Consider the following 27,267-nt stretch of genomic DNA (forward strand, 5'->3'; position numbering starts at 1 on the left):
CATTGATTAGCTCTAGTGGTTTTCTGGTAGCATCTTTAGGATTCTCTATGTATAGTATCATGTCATCTGCAAACAGTGACAGCTTTACTTCTTCTTTTCCGATTTGGATTCCTTTTATTTCCTTTTCTTCTCTGATTGCTGTGGCTAATACTTCCAAAACTATGTTGAATAAGAGTGGTGAGAGTGGGCAACCTGGTCTTGTTCCTGATCTTAGTGGAAATGCTTTCAGTTTTTCACCATTGAGGATGATGTCGGCTGTGGGTTTGTCATATATGGCCTTTATTATGTTGAGGAAAGTTCCCTCTATGCCTACTTTTTGGAGGGTTTTTATCAAATAGGGGTGTTAAATTTGGTCAAAAGCTTTCTCTGCATCTATTGAGATGATCATATGGTTTTTCTCCTTCAATTTGTTAATATGGTGTATCACAGTGATCGGTTTGCGTATGTTGAAGAATCCTTGCATTCCTGGGATAAACCCCACTTGATCATGGTGTATGATCCTTTTGATGTGCAGTTGAATTCTGTTTGCTAGTATTTTGTTGAGGATTTTTGCATCTATGTTCATCAGTGATATTGGCCTGTAGTTTTCTTTCTTTGTGACATCCATCTCTGGTTTTGGTATCAAGGTGATGGTGGCCTTGTAGAATGAAATTGGGAGTGCTCCTCCCTCTGCTATATTTTGGAAGAGTTTGAGAAGGATAGGTGTTAGCTCTTCTCTAAATGTTTGATAGAATTCACCTGTGAAGCCATCTGGTCCTGGGCTTTTGTTTGTTGGAAGATTTTTAATCACAGTTTCAATTTCAGTGCTTGTGATTGGTCTGTTCATATTTTCTATTTCTTCCTGATTCAGTCTTGGCAGGTTGTGCATTTCTAAGAATTTTCCATTTCTTCCAGGTTGTCTATTTTATTGGCATAGAGATGCTTATAGTAATCTCTCATGATCTTTTGTATTTCTGAAGTGTCAGTTTTTACTTCCCCTTTTTCATTTCTAATTCTATTGATTTGAGTCTTCTCCCTTTTTTTCTTGATGAGTCTGGCTAATGGTTTATCTATTTTGTTTATCTTCTCAAAGAACCAGCTTTTAGTTTTATTGATCTTTGCTATTGTTTTCTTCATTTCGTTTTCATTTATTTCTGATCTGATGTTTATGATTTCTTTCCTTCTGCTAACTTTGGGGGTCTTTTCTTCTACTTTCTCTAATTGCTTGAGGTGCAAGGTTAGGCTGTTTATTCGAGATGTTTCCTGTTTCTTAAGGTGGGCTTGTATTGCTATAAACTTCCCTCTTAGCACTGCTTTTGCTGCATCCCATAGGTTTTGGTTTGCCGTGTCTCCACTGTCATTTGTTTCTAGGTATTGTCTTATTTCCTCTTTGATTCCTTCAGTGATCACTTCGTTATTAAGTAGTGTATTGTTTAGCCTCTATGTGTTTGTATTTTTTTACAGATCTTTTCCTGTAACTGATATCTAGTCTCATGGCGTTGTGGTCGGAAAAGATACTTGATACAATTTCAATTTTCTTTAATTTACCAAGGCTTGATTTGTGACCAAAGATATGATCTATACTGGAGAATGTTCCATGAGCACTTGAGAAAAATGTGTATTCTGTTGTTTTTAGATGGAGTGTCCTATAAATGTCAATGAAGTCCATCTTGTTTAATGTATCATTTAAAGCTTGTTTCCTTATTTATTTTCATTTTGGATGATCTGTCCATTGGTGAAAGTGGGGTGTTAAAGTCCCCTACTATGAATGTGTTACTGTCGATTTCCCCTTTTATGTCTGTTAGTATTTGCCTTATGTATTCAGGTGCTCCTATGTTGGGTGAATAAATAATTACAAATGTTTTATCTTCTTCTTGGATCGATCCCTTAATCATTATGTAGTATCCTTCTTTTTCTCTTGTAATAGTCTTTATTTTAAAGACTATTTTGTCTGATATGAGAATTTCTACTTCAGCTTACTTTTGGTTTCCATTTGCATGGAATAACTTTTTCCATCCCCTTACTTTCAGTCTGTATGTGTCTCTAGGTCTGAAGTGGGTCTCTTGTAGACAGCATATATATGGGTCTTGTTTTTGTATCCATTCAGCCAATCTGTGTCTTTTGGTGGGAGCATTTAGTCCATTTACATTTAAGGTAATTATCGATATGAATATTCCTATTCCCATTTTCTAAATTGTTTTGGGTTCATTATTGTATGTCTTTTCCTTCTCTTGTGTTTCTTGTCTAGAGAAGTTCCTTTAGCATTTGTTGTAAAGCTGGTTGGGTGGTACTGAACTCTCTCAGCTTTTGCTTGTCTGTAAAGATTTTAATTTCTCCATCAAATCTGAATTAGATCCCTGCTGGGTAGAGTAATCTTGGTTGCAGGTTTTTCTCATTCTTCACTTTCAGTATGTCCTGCCACTCCCTTCTGGCTTGCAGAGTTTCTGCTGAGAGATCAGTTTTTAACCTTATGGGGATTCCCTTGTCGGTTATTTGTTGCTTTTCCCTTGCTGCTTTTAATATGCTTTCTTTGTATTTAATCTTTGACAGTTTGATTAAAATGTGTCTTGGCATATTTCTCCTTGGATTTATCCAGAATGGGACTCTCTGTGCTTCCTGAACTTGATTAACTATTTTCTTTCCCATATTAGGGAAGTTTTCAACTATAATCTCTTCAAATATTTTCTCAGTCCCTTTCTTTTTCTCTTCTTCTTCTGGAACCCCTATAATTCGAATGTTGGTGTGTTTAATGTTGTCCCAGAAGTCTCTGAGACTGTCCTCAGTTCTTTTCATTCCTTTTTCTTTTTTCTGCTCTGAACTAGTTATTTCCACTATTTTATCTTCTAGGTCACTTATCTGTTCTTCTGCCTCCGTTATTCTTCTATTGATCCCATCTAGAGTCTTTTTCATTTCATTTATTTTGTTGTTCATCATTGTTTGTTTCATTTTTAGTTCTTCTAGTTCCTTGTTAAATGTTTGTTGCATTTTGTCTATTCTATTTCCAAGATTTTGGATAATCTTTACTATCATTATTCTGAATTCTTTTTCAGGTAGACTGCCTATTTCCTCTTCATTTGTTAGGTCTGATGCGTTTTTAACTTGCTCCTTCATCTGCTGTGTGTTTTTCTGTCTTCTCATTTTGCTTATTTTACTGTGTTTGGGGTCTCCTTTTTGCAGGCTGCAGGTTCGTAGTTCCCATTGTTTTTGATGTCTGTCCCCAGTGGCTAAGGTTGGTTCAGTGTGTTGTGTAGGCTTCCTGGTGGAGGGGACTAGTGCCTGTGTTCTGGTGGATGAGGCTGGATCTTGTCTCTCTGGTGGGCAGGTTCATGTATGGTGGTGTGTTTTGGGGTGTCTGTGGCTCTATTATGATTTTAGGAAACCTCTCTGCTAATGGGTGGGGTTGTGTTCCTGTTTTGCTAGTTGTTTGGCATAGGGTGTCCAGCACTGTAGCTTTCTGGTCATTGAGTGAAGCTGGGTTCTGGTGTTGACATGGAGATCTGGGAGATTTTCACCGTTTGATATTGTGTGGAGCTGGGAGGTCTCTTCTGGACCAGTGTCCTGAAGTTGGCTCTCCCACCTCAGAGGTACAGCACTGACTCCTGGCTGGAGCACCAAGAGCCTTTCATCCACACGGCTCAGAATTAAAGGGAGAAAAAGTAGAGAGAAAGAATTAGTAGAAATAGGAAGAAAGAATGAAAGAAAGGAGGGAAGGAAGGAAGGAAGAAAGAAAGAAGAAAAGAAGGACAGAAGGAAAGAAGGAAAGAAAAAAGGGAGGGAGGGAGGGAGGGACGGTGGGAGGAAAGAAGGAAGGAAGGAAGGAGGGAAGGAAGGAAAAAAGAAAGAAAATAAAGTAAAATAAAATATAATAAAGTTATTAAATTAAAAAATAATTATTAGAAAAAAAACGGACGGATAGATCCTTAGGACAAATGGTGGAAGCAACGCTATAGAGACAAAATCTCACACAGAAGCATACACATACACACTCACAGAAATAGAAAAAGGGGAAAAAATCATAAATCATGCTCTCAAAGTCCACCTCCTCAATTTGGGTTGTTTCGTTGTCTAAAGGAGGGAAGGAAGGAAAGGAAGGAAGGGAGGGAGGGAGGGAGGGAGGGAGGAAGGAAGGAAGGAAGGAGATAAAGTAAAATAAAATAAAGTTATTAAAATTAAATTATTAAGAAAAAAATTTAAAAAAAAAAACAGATAGAACCCTAGGACAAATGGTGTAAACAAAGCTATACAGACAAAATCTCACACAGAAGCATACACATACACACTCACAGAAAGAGCAAAAGGGGAAAAATCATAAATCTTGCTCCCAAAGCCCGCCTCCTCAATTTGGGATTATTCGTTGTCTATTCATGTATTCCACAGATGCAGGGTACATCAAGTTGATTTTGGAGCTTTAATCCACTGCTCCTGAGGCTGCTGGGAGAGATTTCCCTTTCTCTTCTTTGTTCTCACAGCTCCCAGGGGCTCAGCTTTGGATTTGGCACCGCCTCTGCATGTAGGTCACTGGAGGGCGTCTCTTTTTTGCTCAGACCGGACAGGGTTAAAGGAGCCGCTGATTCGGGGCCTCTGGCTCACTCAGGCCAGGAGGAGGGAGGGGTGCAGAGTAAGGGGTGAGCCTGCGGCGGCAGAGGCCAGCATGACGTTGCACCAGCCTGAGGTGCGCCATGTGTTCTCCCAGGGAAGTTGTCCCTGGATCCCAGGAACCTGGCAGTGGGAGGCTGCTCAGGTTCCCCGGAAGAGGGGTGTGGATAGTGACCTCAGCTCGCACACAGACCCCTTGGTGGCGGCAGCAGCAGCCTTAGCGTCTCCCGCCCGTCTCTGGGGTCTGTGCTTTTAGCCACGGCTCACACCCATCTCTGGGGCCGTGCTTTTAGCCACGACTCGCACCCGTCTCTGGGGTCCGTGCTTTTATCCGCGGTTCACGCCTGTCTCTGGGGTCCGCGTTTTTAGCCGTGGCTCACACCCGTCTCTGGAGTTCCTTTAAGCAGCGTTCTTAATCCCCTCTCCTCGCGCACCAGGAAACAAAGAGGGAAGAAAATGTCTCTTGCCTCTTCGGCAGCTCCAGACCTTTTCCCAGACTCCCTCCCGGCTAGCTGTGGTGCACTAACCCCTTCAGGCTGTGTTCACGCAGCCAACCCCAGTCCTCTCCCTGCGCTCCGACCAAAGCCCGAGCCTCAGCTCGCAGCCCTGCCTGCCCCAGTGGGTGAGCAGACAAGCCTCTCGGGCTGGTGAGTGCCGGTCGGCACCGATCCTCTGTGCAGGAATCTCCCCGCTTTGCCCTCCGCACCCCTGTTGCTGTGCTCTCCTCCGCGGCTTCAAAGCTCCCCCCTCCACCACCCGCAGTCTCTGCCCGTGAAGGGGCTTCCTAGTGTGTGGAAACCTTTCCTCCTTCACAGCTCCCTCCCACTGGTGCAGGTCCTGTTCCTATTCTTTTGTCTCTGTTTTTTCTTTTTTTCTTTTGCCCTACCCAGGTACATGGGGAGTTTCTTGCCTTTTGGGAGGTCTGAGGTCTTCTGCCAGCATTCAGTAGGTGTTCTGTAGGAGTTGCTCCACGTGTAGATGTATTTCTGGTGTATCTGTGGGGAGGAAGGTGATCTCCGCGTCTTACTCCTCCGCCATCTTCCCCTCCGCTCCATTTCTTTTTATTTTTTAACATCTTTATTGGAGTATAATTGCTCTACAATGGTGTGTTAGTTTCTGCTGTACAACAAAGTGAATCAGCTGTACATATACATACATCCCCGTATCTCCTCCCTCTTGCATCTCCCTCCCTCCCACCTGCAAAGCACAGGCTCCGCCCCCACACCACCCCGGAATCTTGGAAACCTGTTTCCCTGGGTCTTCTAATGGCCAGACTCAGCATCTGCAGCTACCAACATGCATGTTCCTAAATGAGTCCCATAGTCCTCTCGACCATCACACAAAGCAGCAAAACCAGGCACATTCAGCATGTACCTAAGCACACTGGGTAGGGTCACCATTTATGCCCAAGTAGTCACACATTTGTTTAATCTCTTTTTTGGCTAGTGTAGCCTCTGAAGTTGGGCTGCTTCTATATTTTAATGAAACGAGCAGGAAGAGAGGTCTGAATTCACGGGTGAAGAAAACATAGCAGCAGGGAGTCACCAGAACAAGTCCCAGGCATTCAGTACCCAGTGTACCCTGGCCCTGCACCGGTCAGTGTCCAGCTGTCCTGTATGGAATCTACAGATATTGAATTTGTGGACGGCATGGACTGTATCAGGAACCAGAATCATGAAATTCGGATTTTGACCTGCTTTCTCTAATTATTACCTGTGTGACCTCGGGTAAATCATCTAACCTGAGCAAGCCTCGGTTTCTTTTCCTCTAAAATGATGAAGTGGGCAGGGGAAATTGAGAGGGACCTTGTAGGCCACACCAAAGAGCGTGGACTTCACCTTCTCCATCCGTGATTTTTCAAACTGTGCTTGAGGCATCTCACAGATACTTGATCCTAATTTCATGGATGCCGAGGCTAAGAGCAAACTGTAGTAGCCAGCCATGATCCACTGACTGCAAATTTCTGTGTTCAACTCTAGTCTAACCATGAGAAAAATGTCAGAGAAATCCCAACAGAGGGCCATCCTACAAAATACTAGTAGTCCTGAAAACTGACAAGGTGACCAAAAACAATGAAAGTCTCGGAACTTGTCACTGCCAAGAAGAGCCTAAGGAGATATGACAACTAAATGTAACACGCTATGCTGGATAGAATCCTGAAACAAAAAAGGGGCATTAATAGGTAAAAGGATTTGGTAATTTGAGAAGAATTTTTAAATTTGAGCTATTATTAAGAATGATGTTATTACTAATGAGAAAGTCTTTCAGGCCACAACTTCTCTAAGGCTGTAGAATCGAATATAGTCTATTTTAGTCCAGAAATATACTCAAGTATTAAAATTGACAAAATTCAGGTGATGAAACTTACTTGAGTATAAATGGTAGACTCCAAGTGACTTTTAATCTTCAACAAAGGCTTTGTACCATCTACCCACTTAATATCCACATTAGACTGCTGTGAAGAGAAAATACACACATGAGTTTCTGTACCATAGCAATGGATAGATGAGCAACATATAATGCCTTTATGCATTTCAACATTTTCTTTCAGAAACAAATGTGTTAGTTTTGCACATAGGGAATTATTGGAGAAAATAACATGTCTTTAGAATAAATGTACACTAAACCATTTTGAATTTCCAATCCTTTGCAGGCTGATACTTTTCCAAATGACAATAAAAATTACTAAATAAATGAATTCTTTTCATTATGCACAAAATCAAAGTCCCATTTTAAAAATCGTTATCAGAATCAACAGACATGAGGTTACTTTGTCAAACTATTAAACAAGCTTCTCAACACTCATTTTCTATACTTATTTGTCGTGGACCAGCACCGGCCCTCAAACCACACTCTGAGTAGCTATCAACCAGACCAAACTATCGACTATGCCAACGGTATTCTACCTTTTAAACATTTCATCATATATGTATAACTGAATCACTTTGCTGGACAGCAGAAATTAACACGATGCTGTAAATCAACTATACTTCAATACAGTTTTTTAAAAAGAGGAAAAAAACACTTCATCATGATTCCTTCAACAAATACAGATATTTTCCTACCCTTGTTGATTCAACATCATTCAGATTCAAGTAGCCTGGGGGAAGATTAGCGGAAACTGGCAGCTGCTGCTCAAATGTGATGATTCTACCATCCTTCAGCAAAGGTACCCAGGCAAAGCCAACTGCCAAGACAATAAACAACCATGAGAAATGAAATCGCAAATGCAATTAGCTACACCAATGTCTGGTCACTGGGGAGCAGGGCAGGTCTGTATGTGGGAGTCCTGGTACTGGGCATCCGAGTACTGGGGAAGGAACAATGAGTTTGTATCGCTTCCTAATCCTAGCCTGACCACTAACAGGTTATTCATGCTACCTCCTTGACTATAATGATGGAAACAACAACACACAGCTCTTCTATCAAACAGAGTGATTGAGAGACCAAAGTGAGCTAATACACCAAAACACTTGAAAACTTTTAAAGTGCATCAATTTCATTCTCTTGACACATTGGGGGAGAATTTTTGGTAGACTTATTTTTTAAACGATTCAGATGTCTCTTGTCCATCCTTACAGAGTCTCATATCTCAGACAACAATCACCATTGTTGCTTCCAGCAACCCTAGGGTAAGCAAGGGACTGCAGAAAATTAAGGTCACAAGTCAAGGTTACATTCTATACTTATACAAGGCAGTATCTATCTGGGCAGTTTTCCTGATTACAGAAGGAAGAGGGGTAGTAGGAGAATGCAGCCAGGGCACAGTGCTTACAACTGCAATCCACTGAGAGATTTTCCTCCCAGTCTCTACATTTCTTAACAGTTCTACCCCAAAGAGCCTCTTGGCTTCCTATTAGAAAACTCATCATGTTCTAGCTAAAAAAGCCAGAGCCATCTGTGTTGCTCAAGTCAAGCGATGTCAGTATTTCCATTTTAGAGATTACTCTGGGCTTCAAGTGTTTATATAACTCAGCTATAAAAAAGCTTGCTCTGGACTGAGTTCTGGCATATGAGAGAGGGTGTTGGCTGGAGAGTACTTTTGAAAGCCATTGCTTTCTGATGTTTTGAAATACTTTGCGTGAGTGCGTGTGTGTATGTGTGTCTGTGTGTGCACACGTGCGTGTGTTTACACTGTGAGCACAGAAGTCAACACAAATCTGGTTAGAATGTTTTCATTCACGTGTTTAATTTGGCAAATGCTTTAATTCTTAAAGAGATTAATATGTTGCTTTCTCTAAGCAGATTGAAAGGCTTTCTTAGATGCTGAAACATGCCTGAAGGGCATCTTACTAGTACAACTTCAGAAATGCTCTACCCAGAGATCTTCTTTTAGAAAAAGCAGAGGAAAGTAACATGAGCAGAAAAACCATGCAAAAGGACTCTGTCAAAGTAGTTAAACTGAAAATTAGAAAAATGACAAAAGGTTTCCAGTCCAGAAAGTAAGAAAAGGAAAATATATTTCTTCTTCTTCTTAGGCAACATTTTTTTTCCTTATAGAAATTCTTACTGAGATATAATTCAGATGCCATACAATTTATCTACTGAATATTTAAAGTATACAATTCAATGGTTCTTAGTATATTCACAGAGCTGTGCATCTATTGCCACTATCTAATTCCAGAACTTTTTCATCATCCCAAAAAGGAACTCCATATCCCCTTAGAAGTCACACCCTATTTCCCCTTCTTCCAGTCCTGGCCAACCACTGATCTCCTTTCTGTCTCTGTGGAATTGCTTAGGCAACATTTTGCACTGTGAATCAATCAGGGCATGGCCAAGGGTGTCTTGCAGTCAAAACTCATCTAGCACACTTGGAAGCTATCAAGGTACAATGTCAAGCACAAGCCATCTGGCTCAAAGATGTGAAGCCACTTAAAGGATGGACAGTTAAAAGTGATGAGTGGTGGGGAGGGAGGGATAAATTAGGAGTTTGGGATTAACAGATACACACTACTCTATATAATATAGATAAACAACTAGGACCTACTGTATAGCACAGGGAACTATATTCAATATCTTATAATAACCTATAATGGAAAAGAATCTAAAAAAGAATATATATATATATATATATATATATATAGGTGTATATACTGAATCACTTTGCTGTACACCTGAAACATTGTAAATCAACTATACTTCAAAAAAATTTTTAATATATTTTTTTAAAAAGTGATGAGTGGCACATAGAACAACCATCTCACACTCCACTAAGCATCTTGCCCAATCTGTCTAGGATTTGGATAAGGAAATAGTCATTTGTTGCTCAGGAGGTGCACTGTCATAGGTTCTCATCATTCTGCCAGATTTCTTCTCAACCTGCAAGGTCCCTACCCTGAATGAACTGCAATTTCTATGGGGATCTAGAAGAGGACCACCCTATCCACAAAGGAAACTTCCTAATATTCAGTCCTGCTGTGGGCCGGGCATCACTCAGATGTCTCACTAGCACCTCAAACTCAACATCAGTCAAAACCTACCATCCCTACCCACAATTCTGCTACCTGGCAATACCTTCTTTCCAGTTTTGAAACTTTAGTGCTAACTTTGAATTACCTCTCTAGTAGCCAATCACTTGCCAGGTTCAGTATATTCCTCTGCAATTCTCTTTTCCTCCACCCACCCACCCCCGTTACAGCCATAGTGCGGCCCCCTTTCTCTCCTGGACTTCAGAAATAGCCCCCTACCTGGTATTTCCTCTTTCCTTCCTTCTTCCTGCTCCAAATCACCTCACCCATTATATTGCCACCTGATTAGATTTCCTGCAAAACAGCTCTTACTAGTGTTTACAACCCCCCAGTATTTCCTTATTAGTAACAGAATAAAATCAAACCCACAATCTGGCATTCAGGGCTTTCCACCATCTGATGCTTCCTTTCCAACCTGGCATCCTATGATTCCCTCCCCAGTACCCTGTGCTTTGATCCTATTGAATTACTTGTGGTTCCCTGTTCAGACCCCTCAATACTCTGCCTCTGTACCAGCTGTTCCTTCACCTTGGAATCCTCTACCTTCCTACCAAAACTGCATTATCAAACTCTACCCTGCCCTTTAAGGCCTCACACAAACACCATCTCCTCCTGGAACCCTTACCTAATTCCCAGCCACTTGTCCCTCCACCAGCTGAAGTAATAACTCGCTCTTCTCTGACATCACATAGCGCCATTTTCTTGGTAACTACTACTTTCTATCTTGTGTTATAAATGTCTACATAGGTCTCATTTCCCCTACTAGATCATGTGCTCACTGAAGATGAGATTTATGCTTGGTTCTCCACTGTATTCTCCATAGTACCTCCTATAATATCTTGTACATAATACATACGCAGACATATTTGCTGAGTGAATGAACAAACGAGCAAATTTAAGATTGGTTCAGGGACTTCCCTGGTGGTGCAATGGTTAAGAATCCACCTGCCAGTGCAGGGGACATGGGTTCACGCCCTGGTCCGGGAAGATTCCACATGCCGTGGAGCAACTAAGCCCGTGTGCCACAGCTACTAAGCCTGGGCTCTAGAGCCCGTGCTACACAACAAGAGAAGCCACCGCAGTGAGAAGCCCATGCACTGCAACAAAGAGTAGCCCCCACTCGCCACAACTAGATGAAGCCTGCACGCAACAAAGACCCAATGCAGCCAAAAATAAATAAATAGAGAGGAGCTTCAAGATGGTGGAAGAGTAAGACGTGGAGATCACCTTTCTCCCCACAAATACATAAGAAATACATCTACATGTGGAACAACGCCTACAGAACACCTACTGAATGCTGGCAGAAGACCTCAAACCTCCCAAAAGGCAAGAAAGTCCCCCTGTACCTGGGTAGGGCAAAAGAAAAAAACAGAGACAAAAGAATAGGGACGGGACCTGAAACAGAGGGAGGGAGCTGTGAAGGAGGAAAGGTTTCCACACAGTAGGAGGCTCCTTCGTGGGCGGAGACTGCAGGTGGTGGAGTGGGGGAGCTTCGAAGCCATGGAGGAGAGCGCAGCAACAGGGGTGTGGAGGGCAAAGTGGAGAGATTCCCGCACAGAGGATTGGTGCCGACTGGAAATCACCAGCCTGAGAGGCTTGTCTGCTCATCCGCCGGGACGGGTGGGGGCTAGGAGCGGAGGCTCGGGCTTCGGTCGGAGCGCAGGGAAAGGACTGGGGTTGGCAGAGTGAACACAGCCTGAGGGGCGCTAGTGTGCCACGGCTGGCCAGGAGGGAGTCCGGTAAAAGGTCTGGACCTGCCGAAGGAAAGAGACTTTTTCTTGCCTCTTTGTTTCCTGCTGCATCAGGAGAGGAGATTCAGAGCGCCACTTAAAGTAGCTCCAGAGACAGGCGCGAGCTGCAGCTATCAGCACGGACCCCAGAGCCAGGCATGAGACGCTAAGGCTACTACTGCAGCCACCACGAAGCCCGTGTGCAAGCACAGATCACTCTCCCCACCTCCCCTCCCGGGAGCTTGTTCAGCCCGCCACTGCCAGGGTCCCGGGATCTAGGGACAACTTCCCCGGCAGAACGCATGGCGCGCCTCAGGCTGGTGCAATGTCACGCCGGCCTCTGCCGCCGCAGGCTCCCACCCCGCACTCTGTGCCCCTCCCTCCCCCCGGCCTCAGTGAACCAAAGCCCCCGAATCAGCAGCTCCTTTAACCCCGTCCTGTCTGGGAGGGAACAGACGCCTCAGGTGACCTACACGCAGAGGCAGGGCCAAATCCAAAGCTGAACCCCGCGAGCTGTGCGAACAAAGAAGAGAAAGGGAAATCTCTCCCAGCAGCCTCAGAAGCAGTGGATTAAAGCTCCACAAGCAACTTGATGTACCCTGCATCTGTGGAATACATGAATAGACAACGAATCATCCCAAATTGAGGAGGCAGGCTTTGGGAGCAACGATATATATTTTTTTTTCTCTTTTCGTGAGTGTGTATGTGTATGCTTCTGTGTCTGATTTTGTCTGTATAGCTTTGCTCTTACCATTGGTCCTAGGGTTCTGCCAGGGTTTTTTTTGTTTTTTTTTTTTGTATAGTTTTCATTGCTTGCTATCATTGGCGGATTTGTTTTTTGGTTTGGTTACTCTCTTTTTTCTTTCTTTTTTTATAACTTTTTAAATTTTTTTAATAATTATTTTTTATTTAATAACTTTTATTTTCTACTTGCTTGCTTTCTTTTTTTTCTCCCTTTTATTCTGAGCTGTGTGGATGACAGGCTCTTGGTGCTCCAGCCAGACGTCACGTCTGTGCCTCTGAGGTGGGAGAGCCAAGTTCAGGACATTGGTCCACAAGAGACCTCCCAGCTCCACATAATATCAAATGTCGAAAATCTCCCAGAGATCTCCATCTCAACACCTAGACTCAGCTCCACTCAATGACAAGCAAGCTACAGTGCTGGACACCCTATACCAAACAACTAGAAAGACAGGAACACAACCCCATCCATTAGCACAAAGGCTGCCTAAAATCATAATAGAGTCACAGACACACCAAAACACACCACCTGACGTGGACCGACCCACGAGAAAGACAAGATCCAGCCTCATCCACCAGAACACAGGCACTAGTCCCCTCCACCAGGAAGCCTACACAACACACTGAACCAACCTTAGCCACTGGGGACAGACACCAAAAACAACGGGAACAATGAACCTGCAGCCTGCAAAAAGGAGACCCCAAACACAGTAAGTTAAGCAAAATGAGAAGACAGAGAAGCATACAGCAGATGAAGGAGCAAGGTAAAAACCCAGCAGACCTAACAAATGAAGAGGAAATAGGCAGTCTACCTGAAAAAGAATTCAGAATAATGATAGTAAAGATGACCAAAATCTTGGAAATAAAAGGGACAAAATACAAGAAACTTTAAACAAGGACCTAGAAGAAGTAAAGAGCAAACAAACAGTGATGAACAACACAATAAATGAAATTAAAAATTCTCTGGAAGGGATCAATAACAGAATAACTGAGGCAGAAGAATGGATAAGTGACCTGGAAGATAAAATAGTGGAAATAATTACTGCAGAGCAAAATAAAGAAAAAAAATGAAAAGAATTGTGGACAGTCTCAGAAACCATTGGGACAACATTAAACACACCAACATTCAAATTATAGGGGTCCCAGAAGAGAAACAGAAAAAGAAAGGGACTGAGAAAATATTTGAAGAGATTATAGTTGAAAAATTCCCTAATATGGGAAAGCAAATAGTTAATCAAGTCCAGGGAGCACAGAGAGTCCCATACAGGATAAATCCAAGGAGAAACACACCAAGACACATATTAATCAAACTATCAAAAATTAAATACAGAGAAAAAATATTAAAAGCAGCAAGGGAAAAGCAACAAATAACACACAAGGGAATCCCCATAAGGTTAACAGCTGATCTTTCAACAGAAACTCTACAAGTCAGAAGGCAGTGGCAGGACATACTTAAAGTGATGAAGGAGAAAAAACCTACAACCAATTACTCTACCCAGCAAGGATCTCATTCAGATTTGACAGAGAAATTAAAACCTTTACAGACAAACAAAAGCTAAGACAATTCAGCACCATGAAACCAGCTCTACAAAAAATGAGAAGGAACTTCTCTAGGCAGGAAACACAAGAGAAGGAAAAGACCTACCATAACAAACCCAAAACAATTAAGAATGGTAATAGGAACATACATATCGATAATTACCTTAAATGTAAATGGATTAAATGCTCCAACCAAAAGACACAGACTGGCTGAATGGATACAAAAACAAGACCTGAGGGCTTCCCTGGTGACACAGTGGTTGAGAGTCTGCCTGCCAATGCAGGGGACATGAGTTCGTGCCCCGGTCTGGGAAGATCCCACATGCCGCGGAGCAGCTGGGCCCGTGAGGCATGGCCACTGAGCCTCGCGTCTGGAGCCTATGCTCCGCAACGGAAGAGGCCACAACAGTGAGAGGCCCACGTAACACAAAAAGAAAAAAAAAAAAAAGACCTGTATATATGCTGTCTAAAAGAGACCCACTTGAGACCTAGGGACACATAGAGACTGAAAGTGAGGGGACAGAAAAAGATATTCCATGCAAATGGAAATCAAAAGAAAGCTGGAGTAGCAATTCTCATAACAGAAAAAAGAGATTTTAAAACAAAGACTATTAAAAAGGCAAAGAAGGAGACTACATAATGATCAAGGGATCAATCCAAGAAGAAGATAGCACAATTGTAAATATTTATGCGCCCAACATAGGAGCACCTCAATACATGAGGCAAATACTAACAGCCATAAAAGGGGAAATCGACAGTAACACAATCATAGTAGGGGACTTTAACACCCCACTTTCACCAATGGACAGACCATCCAAAATGAAAATAAATAAGGAAACACAAGCTTTAAGTGATACATTAAACAAGATGGACTTAATTGATATTTATAGGACTTTCCATCTGAAAACAACAGAATACACATTCTTCGCAAGTGCTCATGGAACATTCTCCAGGATAGATCATATCTTGGGTCACAAATCAAGCCTTGGTAAATTTAAGAAAATTGAAATCGTATCAAGTATCTTTTCCGACCACAACACTATGAGACTAGATATCAGGAAAATATCTGTAAAAAATACAAACACATAGAGGCTAAACCATACACTACTTAATAACCAAGTGATCACTGAAGAAATCAAAGAGGAAATTAAAAAATACCTAGAAACAAATGACAATGGAGACACAACGACCCAAACCTATGGGATGCTGCAAAAGCAGTTCTAAGAGGGAAGTTTATAGCAATACAATCCTACCTTAAGAAACAGGAAACATCTCGAATAAACAACCTAACCTTGCATCTAAAGCAATTAGAGAAAGAAGAACAAAAAAACTCCAAAGTTAGCAGAAGGAAAGAAATCATAAAGATCAGATCAGAAATAAATGAAAAAGAAATGAAGGAAACGATAGCAAAGATCAATAAAACTAAAAGCTGGTTCTATGAGACGATAAAAAAAATTGATAAAGCATTAGCCAGACTCATCACGAAAAAAAGGGTGATGACACAAATCAATAGAATTAGAAATGGAAAAGAAGGAACAACTGACACTGCAGAAATACAAAGGATCATGAGAGCTTACTATAAGCATCTCTATGCCAATAAAATAGACAACCTGGAAGAAATGGACAAATTCTTAGAAATGCACAACCTGCCAAGACTGAACCAGGAAGAAATAGAAGATACGAACAGACCAATCACAAGCACTGAAATTGAAACTGTAATTAAAATATTCCAACAAACAAAAGACAAGGACCAGATGGCTTCACAGGCGAATTCTATCAAACATTTATAGAATAGCTAACACCTATCCTTCTCAAACTCTTCCAAAATATAGCAGAGGGATGAACACTCCCAAACTCATTTTACAAGGCCACCATCACCCTGATACCAAAACCAGACAAGGATGTCACTAAGAAAGAAAACTACAGGCCAATATCACTGATGAACATTGATGCAAAAATCCTCAACAAAATACTAGTAAACAGAATCCAACAGCACATTAAAAGGATCATACACCATGATCAAGTGGGGTTTTTTCCAGGAATGCAAGGATTCTTCGATACACGCAAATCAATCAATGTGATAAACCATATTAACAAATTGAAGGAGAAAAACCATATGATCATCTCAATAGATGCAGAGAAAGCTTTTGACAAAATTCAACAACATTTATGATAAAAACCCTGCAGAAAGTAAGCATAGAGGGAACTTTCCTCAACATAATAAAGGCCATATATGACAAACCCACAGCCAACATCATCCTCAATGGTGAAAAACTGAAAGCATTTCCACTAAGATCAGGAACAAGACCAGGTTGCGCACTCTCACCACTCTTATTCAACATAGTTTTGGAAGTTTTAGCCACAGCAATCAGAGAAGAAAGGGAAATAAAAGGAATCCAAATCGGAAAAGAAGAAGTAAAGCTGTCACTGTTTGCAGATGACATGATACTATACATAGAGAATCCTAAAGATGGTACCAGAAAACTACCAGAGCTAATCAATGAATTTGGTAAAGTAGCAGGATACAAAATTAATGCCTAGAAATCTCTGGCATTCCTATACACTAATGATGAAAAATCTGAAAGTGAAATCAAGAAAACACTCCCATTTACCATTGCAACCAAAAGAATAAAATATCTAGGAATAAACCTACCTAAGGAGACTAGCTAGAGGGATGGGATAGGGAGGGTGGGAGGGAGGGAGACACAAGAGGGAAGAGATATGGGAACATATGTATATGTATAACTGATTCACTTTGTTATAAAGCAGAAACTAACACACCATTGTAAAGCGATTATACTCCAGTAAAGATGTAAAAAAATAATAATAATAAAAAAGGGATTCTTGGACGAATGTTTTGTCATCATCAGCTTTCAGACCTCTAATGACAAAAAACTGACTGTTACTCCAAAAAGCCTTTTTGAGTTATTAAGACCTAACCAGGAATTAAACTGAGCTTGCTGGCCTAGGTTTTACCTACTTGAGAATATTTATATTTCAATGGCAAGTGCGATAGGTAGAAATGCCTCCCATGGTGCATGGCTGCTGAGGAAAAACTTTAAAATGTACCACACTGAGAGGCACTGGGCAGTGTTGAGGGGCCAGGAAACTGAATCAGGCATGCTGTAACAAATATATTTCAGTGACATACAACAGTAATTATTTCTCATGCATCTGTAGTTTGGCTGTGGTGGCACTACTGAACACAACTGAATTCAGGTAGGCAATTCTGTGATATAGGTTAGGTTCGAGTCTGGTCTATGAGCCTCTCATTTACCCCAGTGATAGCCAAGACATGCTCTCTTTTTGGAGTTGACAAAGTACAGAAAGACACAGAGGCATGCAAAACTTGTAAAGGCTTAAATTCAAAATTAGTATACTGTCACCTTCTGACCACATTCTCTTAGCCAAGGCAAGTCACATAGCCAAATATAAGTACATGCTGATGACCAATGATGTTGAGCAACTTTTCATGTGCTAATTATCCATATAATTTCTTTAGAGACATGTCTATTAAAATATTTTTCTATTTAAATATTTGATTATTTGACTTATTCTTAATTTTTGAGTTTTTAAAATATTCTGGGTGTAAATTCTTTATTGGATGTAAGATATATAATTATTGTCTCTAATTCTATGGGATATCTTTTCACTTTCTTGACAGTATAGTTTCATGCACATAAGTTTTTTTTTTAATGAGTCCCAATTATCTTTTCTAAATTATGCTTTTGGTGTCATATCTTAAAAAAAATTTCAGTTAAAAAAAATTTTGCTGAACACAAGGTCACAACAATTTAATGCTATGCTATCTTCCAATAGTTTTATAGTTGTAGCTCTTACGTTGATGTCTTTGATCTATGTGCACTTTGAATTAATTTTTTTATGTAATGTAAGTTAGGAGTCCAATTTCATTCTTTTGCATATAGATATTCAGTTGCCCTAGCACCATTTGTTGAAAGGACAAATTTTTTGATTGAGGTAACACTGGTTTAAAACATAAATAATTTTCATGTGTACAAAATTATATTTCTATCTATATACCCTGCAGTGTGCTCAAAATCAAAAATTTAGTTTCAATTCATCACCATAGATTTGATCGCCTTTACCCATATTGCTCCACGCACATTGCTCTTTGGTAACCACTACATTGTTCTCTGTGCCTATGTGCTTGTTTTTCTTTCATTTGTTCATTTATTTTGTTTCTTCTTGTTCTCTGCTTGTTTTTTTATATTCATATATGAGTGAAATGATATGTTATTTGTCTTTCTACTTCTGACCTACTTCAATTAGCATAATACCTTTAAGTTTCATCCATGTTTTCACAAATACCAAGACTTCATGTTTTGTTTTCTTTTGTTTTATTGGCTGAGTAGAATTCTAGTGTATATATATATATATTGTTTCTTCTTTATACATTCATCCACTGTTGGGTACTTAAGTTGCTTCCATATCTTGGATATTGTAAATTATGCTGCTATGAACAGTGGGGTGCATATATCATTTAGAACTCGTGTTTCTGCATGTAGGAAGTAAATACCCAGAAGTGGGAGAGCTGGATGATACAGTAGTACTATTCACTTTTTATTTTTTTATTTTATTATTTTTTAACATCCTATTGGAGTACAATTGCTTTACAATGATGTATTAGTTCCTGCTATATGACAAAGTGAATCAGCTATACCTATACATATATCCCCATATCTCCTCCCTCTTGTGTCTCCCTCCCACTCTCCCTATCCCATCCCTCTAGGTGGTCAAAAAGCACCGAGCTGATCTCCCTGTGCTATGCATCTGCTTCCCACTATCTAACATTTGGTAGTGTATATATGTCCATGCCACTCCCTCACTTCACCCCAGCTTACCCTACCTTCTCCCCGTGTCCTCAAGTCCATTCCTTATGTCTGCATCTTTATTCCTGTTGTGCCTTGAGGTTCTTCAGAACCATATTTTTTTAGATTCCATAAATATGTGTTAGGATACGGGATTTGTTTTTCTCTTTCTGACTTACTTCACTCTGTATGAAAGACTCTAGGTCCATCCACCTCACTACAAAAAATTCAATTTTGTTTCTTTTTGTGGCTGAGTAATATTCCATTGTATATATGTGTCACATCTTCTTTATCCATTCATCTGTTGATGGACACTTAGGTTGCTTCAATGTCCTCGCTATTGTAAATAGAGCTGCAATGAACATTGTGGTACACGACTCTTTTTGAATTATGGTTTTCTCAGGGTATATGCCAAGTAGTGGGTCTGCTGGGTCATATTGTGGTTCTATATTTAGTTTTCTAAGGAACCTCCATACTGTTCTCCATAGTTGCTGTATCAATTTACATTCCCACCAACAGTGCAAGAGGCTTCCCTTTTCTCCACACCCTCTCCAGCATTTACTGTTTGTAGATTTTTGATGATGGCCATTCTGACTGGTGTGAGGTAATACCTCATTGTAGTTTTGATTTGCATTTCTCTAATGATTACCAATGTTGAGCATGCTTTCCCGAGTTTGTTGGAAATCTGTGTATCTTCTTTGGAGAAATGTCTATTTACGTCTTCTGCCCATTTTTGGATTTGTTTTTTTGTGTTTTTTGATACTGAGCAGCATGAGCTGCTTGTAAATTTTGGAGATTAATTCCTTCATCAGTTGCTTCATTTGCAAATATTTTCTCCCAATCTGAGGGTTGACTTTTCATCCTGTTTATGTTTTACTTTGCTGTGCAAAAGCTTTTAAGTTTCATTGGTTCCAATTTGTTTATTTTGGTTTTTATTTCCATTTCTCTAGGAGGTGGGTCAAAAAGGATCTTGCTGTGATTTATGTCATAGACTGTTCTGCCTATGTTTTCCTCTGAGAGTTTTATAGTGTCTGGCCTTACATTTAGGTCGTTAATCCATTTTGTGGGTTTTTTGTGTGTATGGTGTTAAGGAGTGTTCTGATTTCATTCTTTTACATGAAGCTGTCCAGTTTTCCCAGCACCACTTATTGAAGAGGTTGCCTTTCCTTCATTGCATATTCTTGCCTCCTTTATCAAAAATAAGGTGACTATATGTGCATAGCTTTATCTCTGGGCTTTCTATCCTGTTCCATTGATCTATATTTCTGTTTTTATATTCACAATTCATTGCGGAATCTCCATACCCTTGTCCAAAGTGTCTGCACCAATTTACATTCCCATCAACAACGTATAAGTACTCCTTTTTCTCCACATCCTTACCAAAAACTGATATCTGTTTTGTTTTCTTTTTTTTTTTTTTTTTTTTTTGCAGTACGTGGGCCTCTCACTGCTGTGGCCTCTCCCGTTGCGGAGCACAGGCTCCAGACGTGCAGGCTCAGCGGCCATGGCTCACGGGCCCAGCCACTCCACGGCATGTGGGATCTTCCCGGACCGAGGCACGAATCCGTGTCCCCTGCATCAGCAGGCGGACTCTCAACAACTGCACCACCAGGGAAGCCCTGCTGTATTTTTGATAATAGCAATACTGACGGGTGTGAGGTGATATTTTATTATTGTTTTGATTTGCATTTCCCTGATGATTAGTGATATTAACATCTGTTTCATGACCTTCTCCGTGGCTCCTTTGAAAAAATTTTTCTTTGGAAAAATGTCCTCTGCCTATTTTTAATTGGGTTGTTTGTAGTTTTGATATTGAGTTTTATGAGTTCTTTATATACTTCGGATATCAACCTTTTGCTGGATATATCATTTGCAATTACCTTCACCCATTCTGTAGCTTGTATTTTAAATTTTGTAGGTTTCATTCACTGAAAAAAAAGGTTTTAATTTCACTGCAGTCCCATTTGTTTTATTTGGCTTCTGTTGTCCTTGCCTGAGGAGACATATCCAGAAAACTATTGCTAACATTCGTGCCAAAGAGTAAACAGCCTATATTTTCTTCTAGCAGTTTTATGGTTATAGGCTTTACATTCAAGACTTTTTTTAACACCTTTATTGCAGTATAATTGCTTTACATTGTTGTGTTAGTTTCTGCTGTATAACAAGGTGAATCAGCTATATGTATACTTATGCCACTACATCCTCCCCCTCTTGCATCTCCCTCCCACTCTCCATATCCTACCCCTCTAGGTGGTCACAAAGCACTGAGCTGATCTCCCTGTGCCATATGGCTGCTTCCCACTAGCTATCTATTTTACATTAGGTAGTGTATATAAGTCAAGGCCACACTCTCACTTCGTCCCAACTTAACTTTTCCCTCCCCGTGTCCTTATGTCTATTCTCTATGTCTGCATCTTTATTCCTGTCCTGCCCCTAGGTTTTACAGAACCTGTTTTTTTTTTTTAGATTTCATATATATGTATTAGCAAGCAGTATCTGTTTCTCTCTTTCTGACCTACTTCACTTGGCATGGCAGATTCTAAGTCCATCCACCTCACTGCAAATAACTCATTTTTGTTTCTTTTTATGGCTGAGTAATATTCCATTGTATATATGTGCCACATCTTCTTTATCCATTCATTTGTCAATGGACACTTAGGTTGATTCCACATCCTGGCTATTGTAAATAAAGCTGCAATGAACATTGTGGTGCATGACTCTTTTTGAATCATGGTTTTCTCAGGGTATATGCCCAGTAGTGGGATTGCTTGGTCATATGGTAGTTCTATTTTTAGTTTTTAAGGAACCTCCATACTGTTCTCCATAGTGGCTGTATCAATTTACATTCCCACGAACAGTGCAAGATGCTTCCCTTTTCTCCAACCCCTCTCCAACATTTATTGTTTCTAGATTTTTTGATGATGGCCATTCTGACTGGTGTGAGATGATACCTCAGTGTAGTTTTTGATTTGCATTTCTGTAATGATTAGTGATGTTGAGGATCCTTGCATCTGTTTGTTAGAAATCTGTATATCATCTTTGGAGAAATGTCTATTTAGGTTTTCTGCCCATTTCTGGATTGGGTTATTTGTTTTTTTGATATTCAGCTGCATGAGCTGCTTGTATATGTTGGAGGTTAATCCTTTGTCAGTTGCTTCATTTGCAAATATTTTCTCCCATTCTGAGTGTTGTCTTTTCATTTTGTTTATTGTTTCCGTTGCTGTGCAAAAGCTTTTAAGTTTCATCAAGACAGTATGGCACTGGCACAAAAACAGAAATATAGATCAATGGAACAGGATAGAAAGCCAAGAGTTAAAACCATGCACATATGGTCACCTTGTCTTTGATAAATGAGGCAAGAGTATACAATGGAGAAAAGACAGCCTCTTCAATATGTGGTGCTGGAAAAACTGGATAGCTACATGTAAGAGAATGAAATTAGAACACTCCCTGACAAAAACCATACACAAAAATAAACTCAAAATGGATTAAAGACCAAAATGTAAGGCCAGACACTATACAACTCTTAGAGGAAAACATAGGCAGAACACTCTATGACATAAATCACAGCAAGATCTTTTTGACCCACCTCCTAGATAAATGGAAATAACAACACAAATAAACAACTGGAGCCTAATGAAACTTAAATTTGTCTTTAATCATTTTTGAGTTTATTTTTGTGTATGGTGTGAGATAGTGGTAAAATGTTACTTATTTTTTGTGCTTTTGTTTTTCATGTGGCTGTACAATTTTTCCAACACCATTGATTGAAGAGGCTATCCTTTCTCCATTGTATGTTCTTTGCTCTTGTGACAAATAGTTGTCCATACATCTGTGGTTTTTATCTGGGGTCTCAATTCTAATCCATTTATCTATGTATTTGTTTTTCTGAGAGGACCATGCTGTTTTGATTACCATGGCTTTGTAATATAGTTTGAAATCCAGGTGTGATACCTCCAGGTTTTTTGTTTGTTTGTTTGTTTTTTGGTCAGGATTACTTTATTTGTGTTCTTTTGTGGTTCCACATAAATTTTAGCATTTTTTGTTCTATTTCTCTGAAAATTAACCTTGGGTATTTGTTAGGGATTTCACTGATTCTGTAGATTTCTGTAGGTAATATGGATATTTTAACAATTCTAATTCTTCTAAACCATGAGCATGGAATATTTTGCATCTGTTTGTGTCTTCTTCAAGTTCTTTTAATAATGTCTTATAATTTTCAGAGATCAGGTCTTTCAACTCTTTCGTTAAATTTATCCTTAGGTATTTAATCTTCTTGTTGAGATTAAAAATAGCATTGTTTTCTTAACTTTTCTTTCTGCTAACTCACGGTTAGGATATAAATACCCAGCAGATCTTTATATATTGATTTTATACCTTGCAAATTTTAATGTATCATTTATTGTATCTAACAGTTTTCTTGGTGGCATCTTTAGTGTTTTCTCTATATATTTATATTTCTTGCTTTCTTATTTGGATACTTTTTCTTTCTTTTCTTGTCTAGTTCCTCCAACTACAACTTCCAATATTATGGTGAACAAGAGTAGAAAGGTGGTCATCCTTGCTTTGTTCCTGATTTTAGAGGGATAGCTTTCACATTTCACTACTGAGTATGATGTTAGCTGTGGGTTTTTCATATATGGCTTTTATTATCTTTAGATACTCTCTTACTACTCCCACTTTATTGAGCGTTTTTTGTCATAAATGGATGTTGAAATTTGTAAAATTCTATTTCTGGACCTACTGAGATAATCAAATCGTTTTTATCCTTCATTTTGTTAGTATGGTATATCATGTTGCTTGATTTGTGGGAACTATTCTTGCATCCCTAGAATAACTGCACTTTATCATGGTGTATGACCTTTTTGCTGCGTTGTTGTATTTGGTTAACTAATGTGTTGTTGGTGATTTGGAGGTCTACATTCATCAGAATTATTGGCCTGTAATTTTCGGTGTATGTGTGTGTGTGTCTGTGTTGTTTTTGTCTGGGTTTGATACTAGTGTGATGTTGGCCTTGCAAAATGAGTTAGGATGTGTTCCATCCCCTTCAGATTTTTGGAAAAGTTTGAGAAGAATAGGTATTAAATCCACTTTGAATGTTTGGGAGAAATTACATGTGAAGCCGTCTGGTACTGGAATTTTTTATTGGGAGCATTGTGATTACTCTATCAATCTCTGTCCTAGCTATTGGTCTATTCAGATTTTCTATTTCTTCACGATTCAGTCTTGGAAGGTTGTATGATTCTTAGAATTTGCCCATCTTTTCTAGATTGGCCAATTTGTTTACATAGAGCTGTTCATAATATTCTCTTACACTCTTTTATATTTATGTGACAACCATGGCTATTTCTTCTCCTTTGTTTCTGATTGCATTTAATCAGAGACTTCTCCCTTTTTTTCTTAGTGAGTCCAGCTAACAGTTTCTTAGTTTTGTTTATCTTTTACAAGTCAGCTCTTAGTTTCACTGACATTTTCTATTGTTTTTGTAGTGTCTATTTTATTCATTTCAGATCTTGTCTTTATTATTTCCTTCCTTTATTTTTTTATTTTCTTTTTTAAAAAAATTATCCGAGTATACTTGATTTACAATGTTGTGTTAGTTTCTGCTGTACAGCAAAGTGAATCAGTTACACACACACACACACACACACACACACACACACACACACACATATACTCTTTTTTAGATTATTTTCCCATATAGGTAGAGTTCCCTGTGCTATACAGTAGGTCCTTATTAGTTATCTGTTTTATATATAATAGTGTGTATATGTCAATCCCAATCTCCTAATTTATCCATTCCCCCTTCCCCCTTTTAACCATCAGTTTGTTTTTAACATCTGTGACCCTCTGTTTTCTAAATAAGTTCATTTGCATCATTTTAATAGATTCCACATATAAGCAATATCATATATTTGTCTTTCTCTGACTTTCTTCACTCAGTATGACAATCTCTAGGTCCATCCACGTTTCTGAAAATGGCATTATTTCATTTTTACTTATGGCTCAGTAATATTTCATTGTACATAGGTCCTATATCTACTTTATCCATTCCTCTGTCGATGGATATTTAGGTTGCTTCCATGTCCTGGCTACTGTAAATAGTGCTTCAATGAACAGAAGAAATCGAAAAATACCTAGAGACAAATGACAACAAAAACACGATGATCCAAAACCTATGGGATGCAGCAAAAGCTGTTGTACAAGGGAAGTTTATAGCAATACAATCTTACCTCAGGAAACAAGAAAAATCTCAAATAAACAACCTAACTTTACACCTAAAGCAACTAGAGAAACAAGAACAAACAAAACCCAAAGTTAGTAGAGAGAAAGAAATCATAAAGATCAGAGCAGAAATAAATGAAATAGAGACAAAGAAAACAATAGCAAAGATAAATGAAACTATCAATAAATCTGGTTCTTTGAGAAGATAAACAAAATTGATAAAACTTTAACCACACTCATCAAGAAAAAAAAGGAGAGAGCTCAAATCGATAAAATTAGAAATGAAAAAGGAGAAGTTACAACGGACAACACAGAAATACAAAGGCTCATAAGAGACTACTATAAGCAACTATATGCCAAAGAAATGGACAACCTAGAAGAAATGGACAAATTCTTACAAAGGTACAACCTTCCTTCCTTTAATTTTGAGCTTTGTTTGTTTTTCTCTTTTAGTTTCTTTAGGTGTAAGGATAGATTGCTTATTTGAGATTTTTATTGTTTTTTGATATAGACATATATTGTTATAAATTTCCCTCAATATCACTTTTGCTGCATCCATAGATTTTGGTATGTCATATATTTATTTTCACATGTCTTCATGTCATTTTTGATTTCTCCTTTGGTTTCATCTTTGGCCCAATAGTTGTTCAGCAGCATGTTGTTTAGTCTCCACATATATGTGACTATTCCAGCTTCAGTAATCAATTTCTAGTTTCACAACACTGTGATCAGAAAAGTTATTTGATATGTTTCCTATCTCCATAAATTTATTGAGACATCTTTTGTCTCTCAATATATAGTCAATCCTTGAGAAAATTCCAAATGAACTTGAGAGGAATGTGTATTCTTCTACATGTGGATGGAATGGTCAGCACAAATCTATCAAATCCATGTTATCTAATGTTTCATTTGATTCCAAACAACTGTTTGCTTGTTGACTTTCTCTCTGGATGATCTATCCACTGATGTATTTGGAGTGTTCAAGTCTCCTGCTATTATGACATTTCATACTGTTTCAAAACAGTATGAAATTTTACTGTTTAGGTTTGTTAGTAATTTTTTTATACTTACTTTGCTCCTATGTTAGGTGCATATATGTTAATAACTTAATTTTTTGATGAATTGTCCCCTTCATCATTATATACACTCCATTTTTTTCTTTTGTTACCATTTTTGGCTTAAAGTCTATTTTGTCCTATATGAGTATGGCTACACCCTCTTTCTTTGGACTGCCTTTTTTTTTTTCTATCATTTCCCTCCCTGAATTTTTAGCCTATGTTTGTCTTTAGAAATGAGGTTAGTCTCTTTGAGGCACCATATAATTGGACCTTATTTTTAATCCAACCATCCACTGTGTGTCTTTTGATTGGTGAATTGAATCAATCCACACTGATATTCATTACTGATAGATGAGGACTTAGTATTGCCATTTTATCCTCTGTTTTCTGGTTGCTTTGTATATCTTTTTTCTCTTTATGTTTCGGCCTGCCATTGTGGTTTAGTAACTTTCTATGCTGGTTTTCTGAGTTTCCTCTTTTTATTGTTTCATATCTCTGCTCTAGATTTATATTTTGTGTTTACCATGGGGTTTGTATGAAATGTTTCATAGATAACATAGTCCTTTTTCTGCTGATCATCTCTTATCTTCGTTTACTTATATGGGTACCATCCTTTTCTTCTTCCTCTTGTTTGTCTTGTTTCAAATTATACCTTTTTTATGTTTTGAATTTGTTACCAAGTTAAGTACATATAGCTGTTTTTCATCTACTTCTATCCCATTTAACATTCATGCTATAATAGTTATTTTATTATTTTTAAAAATTAAATAATTTATTTAGTTTTGGTTGTGTTGGGTCTTTGTTGCTGCATGCAGGCTTTCTCTAGTTGCAGTGAGTTGGGGCTACTCTTCGTTGTAGAGTGCAGGCTTATTATTGTGGTAGCTTCTCTTGTTGCAGAGCACAGGCTCTAAGCGCACAGGCTTCAGTAGTTGTGGCACACAGCCTCAGTAGTTGTGGCTCATGGGCTCTGGAGTGCAGGCTAAGTAGTTGTGGCACATGGGCTTAGTTGCTCCATGGCATGTGGGATCTTCCCAGTCCAGGGATCGAACCTGTGTCCCCTGCATTGGCAGGCAGATTCTTAACCACTGTGCCACCAGGG

At 39.2% G+C, this 27,267-nt stretch overlaps 1 protein-coding gene across 1 annotated transcript in view; it reads right to left on the reverse strand.

Annotated features, from left to right (window-relative positions):
- Positions 1 to 6,866: 6,866 nt before the first annotated feature.
- Positions 6,867 to 27,267, reverse strand: part of LOC307180798 (dedicator of cytokinesis protein 11-like) — a 46,506-nt gene continuing 26,105 nt past the window's right edge. The window contains exons 2-3 of the mRNA XM_079911297.1: positions 7,641 to 7,762; positions 6,867 to 7,030 (exon numbers count right to left, since the gene is read on the reverse strand). Of these exons, the coding sequence (XP_079767423.1) occupies positions 6,926 to 7,030; positions 7,641 to 7,762 (227 nt within the window). The 3' untranslated portion in view covers positions 6,867 to 6,925. The remainder of the gene's footprint in view (positions 7,031 to 7,640; positions 7,763 to 27,267) is intronic.

Source organism: Stenella coeruleoalba, assembly GCF_951394435.1.
Source record: "Stenella coeruleoalba genome assembly, chromosome: X".
NCBI classification, from domain to species: Eukaryota; Metazoa; Chordata; class Mammalia; order Artiodactyla; family Delphinidae; genus Stenella; species Stenella coeruleoalba.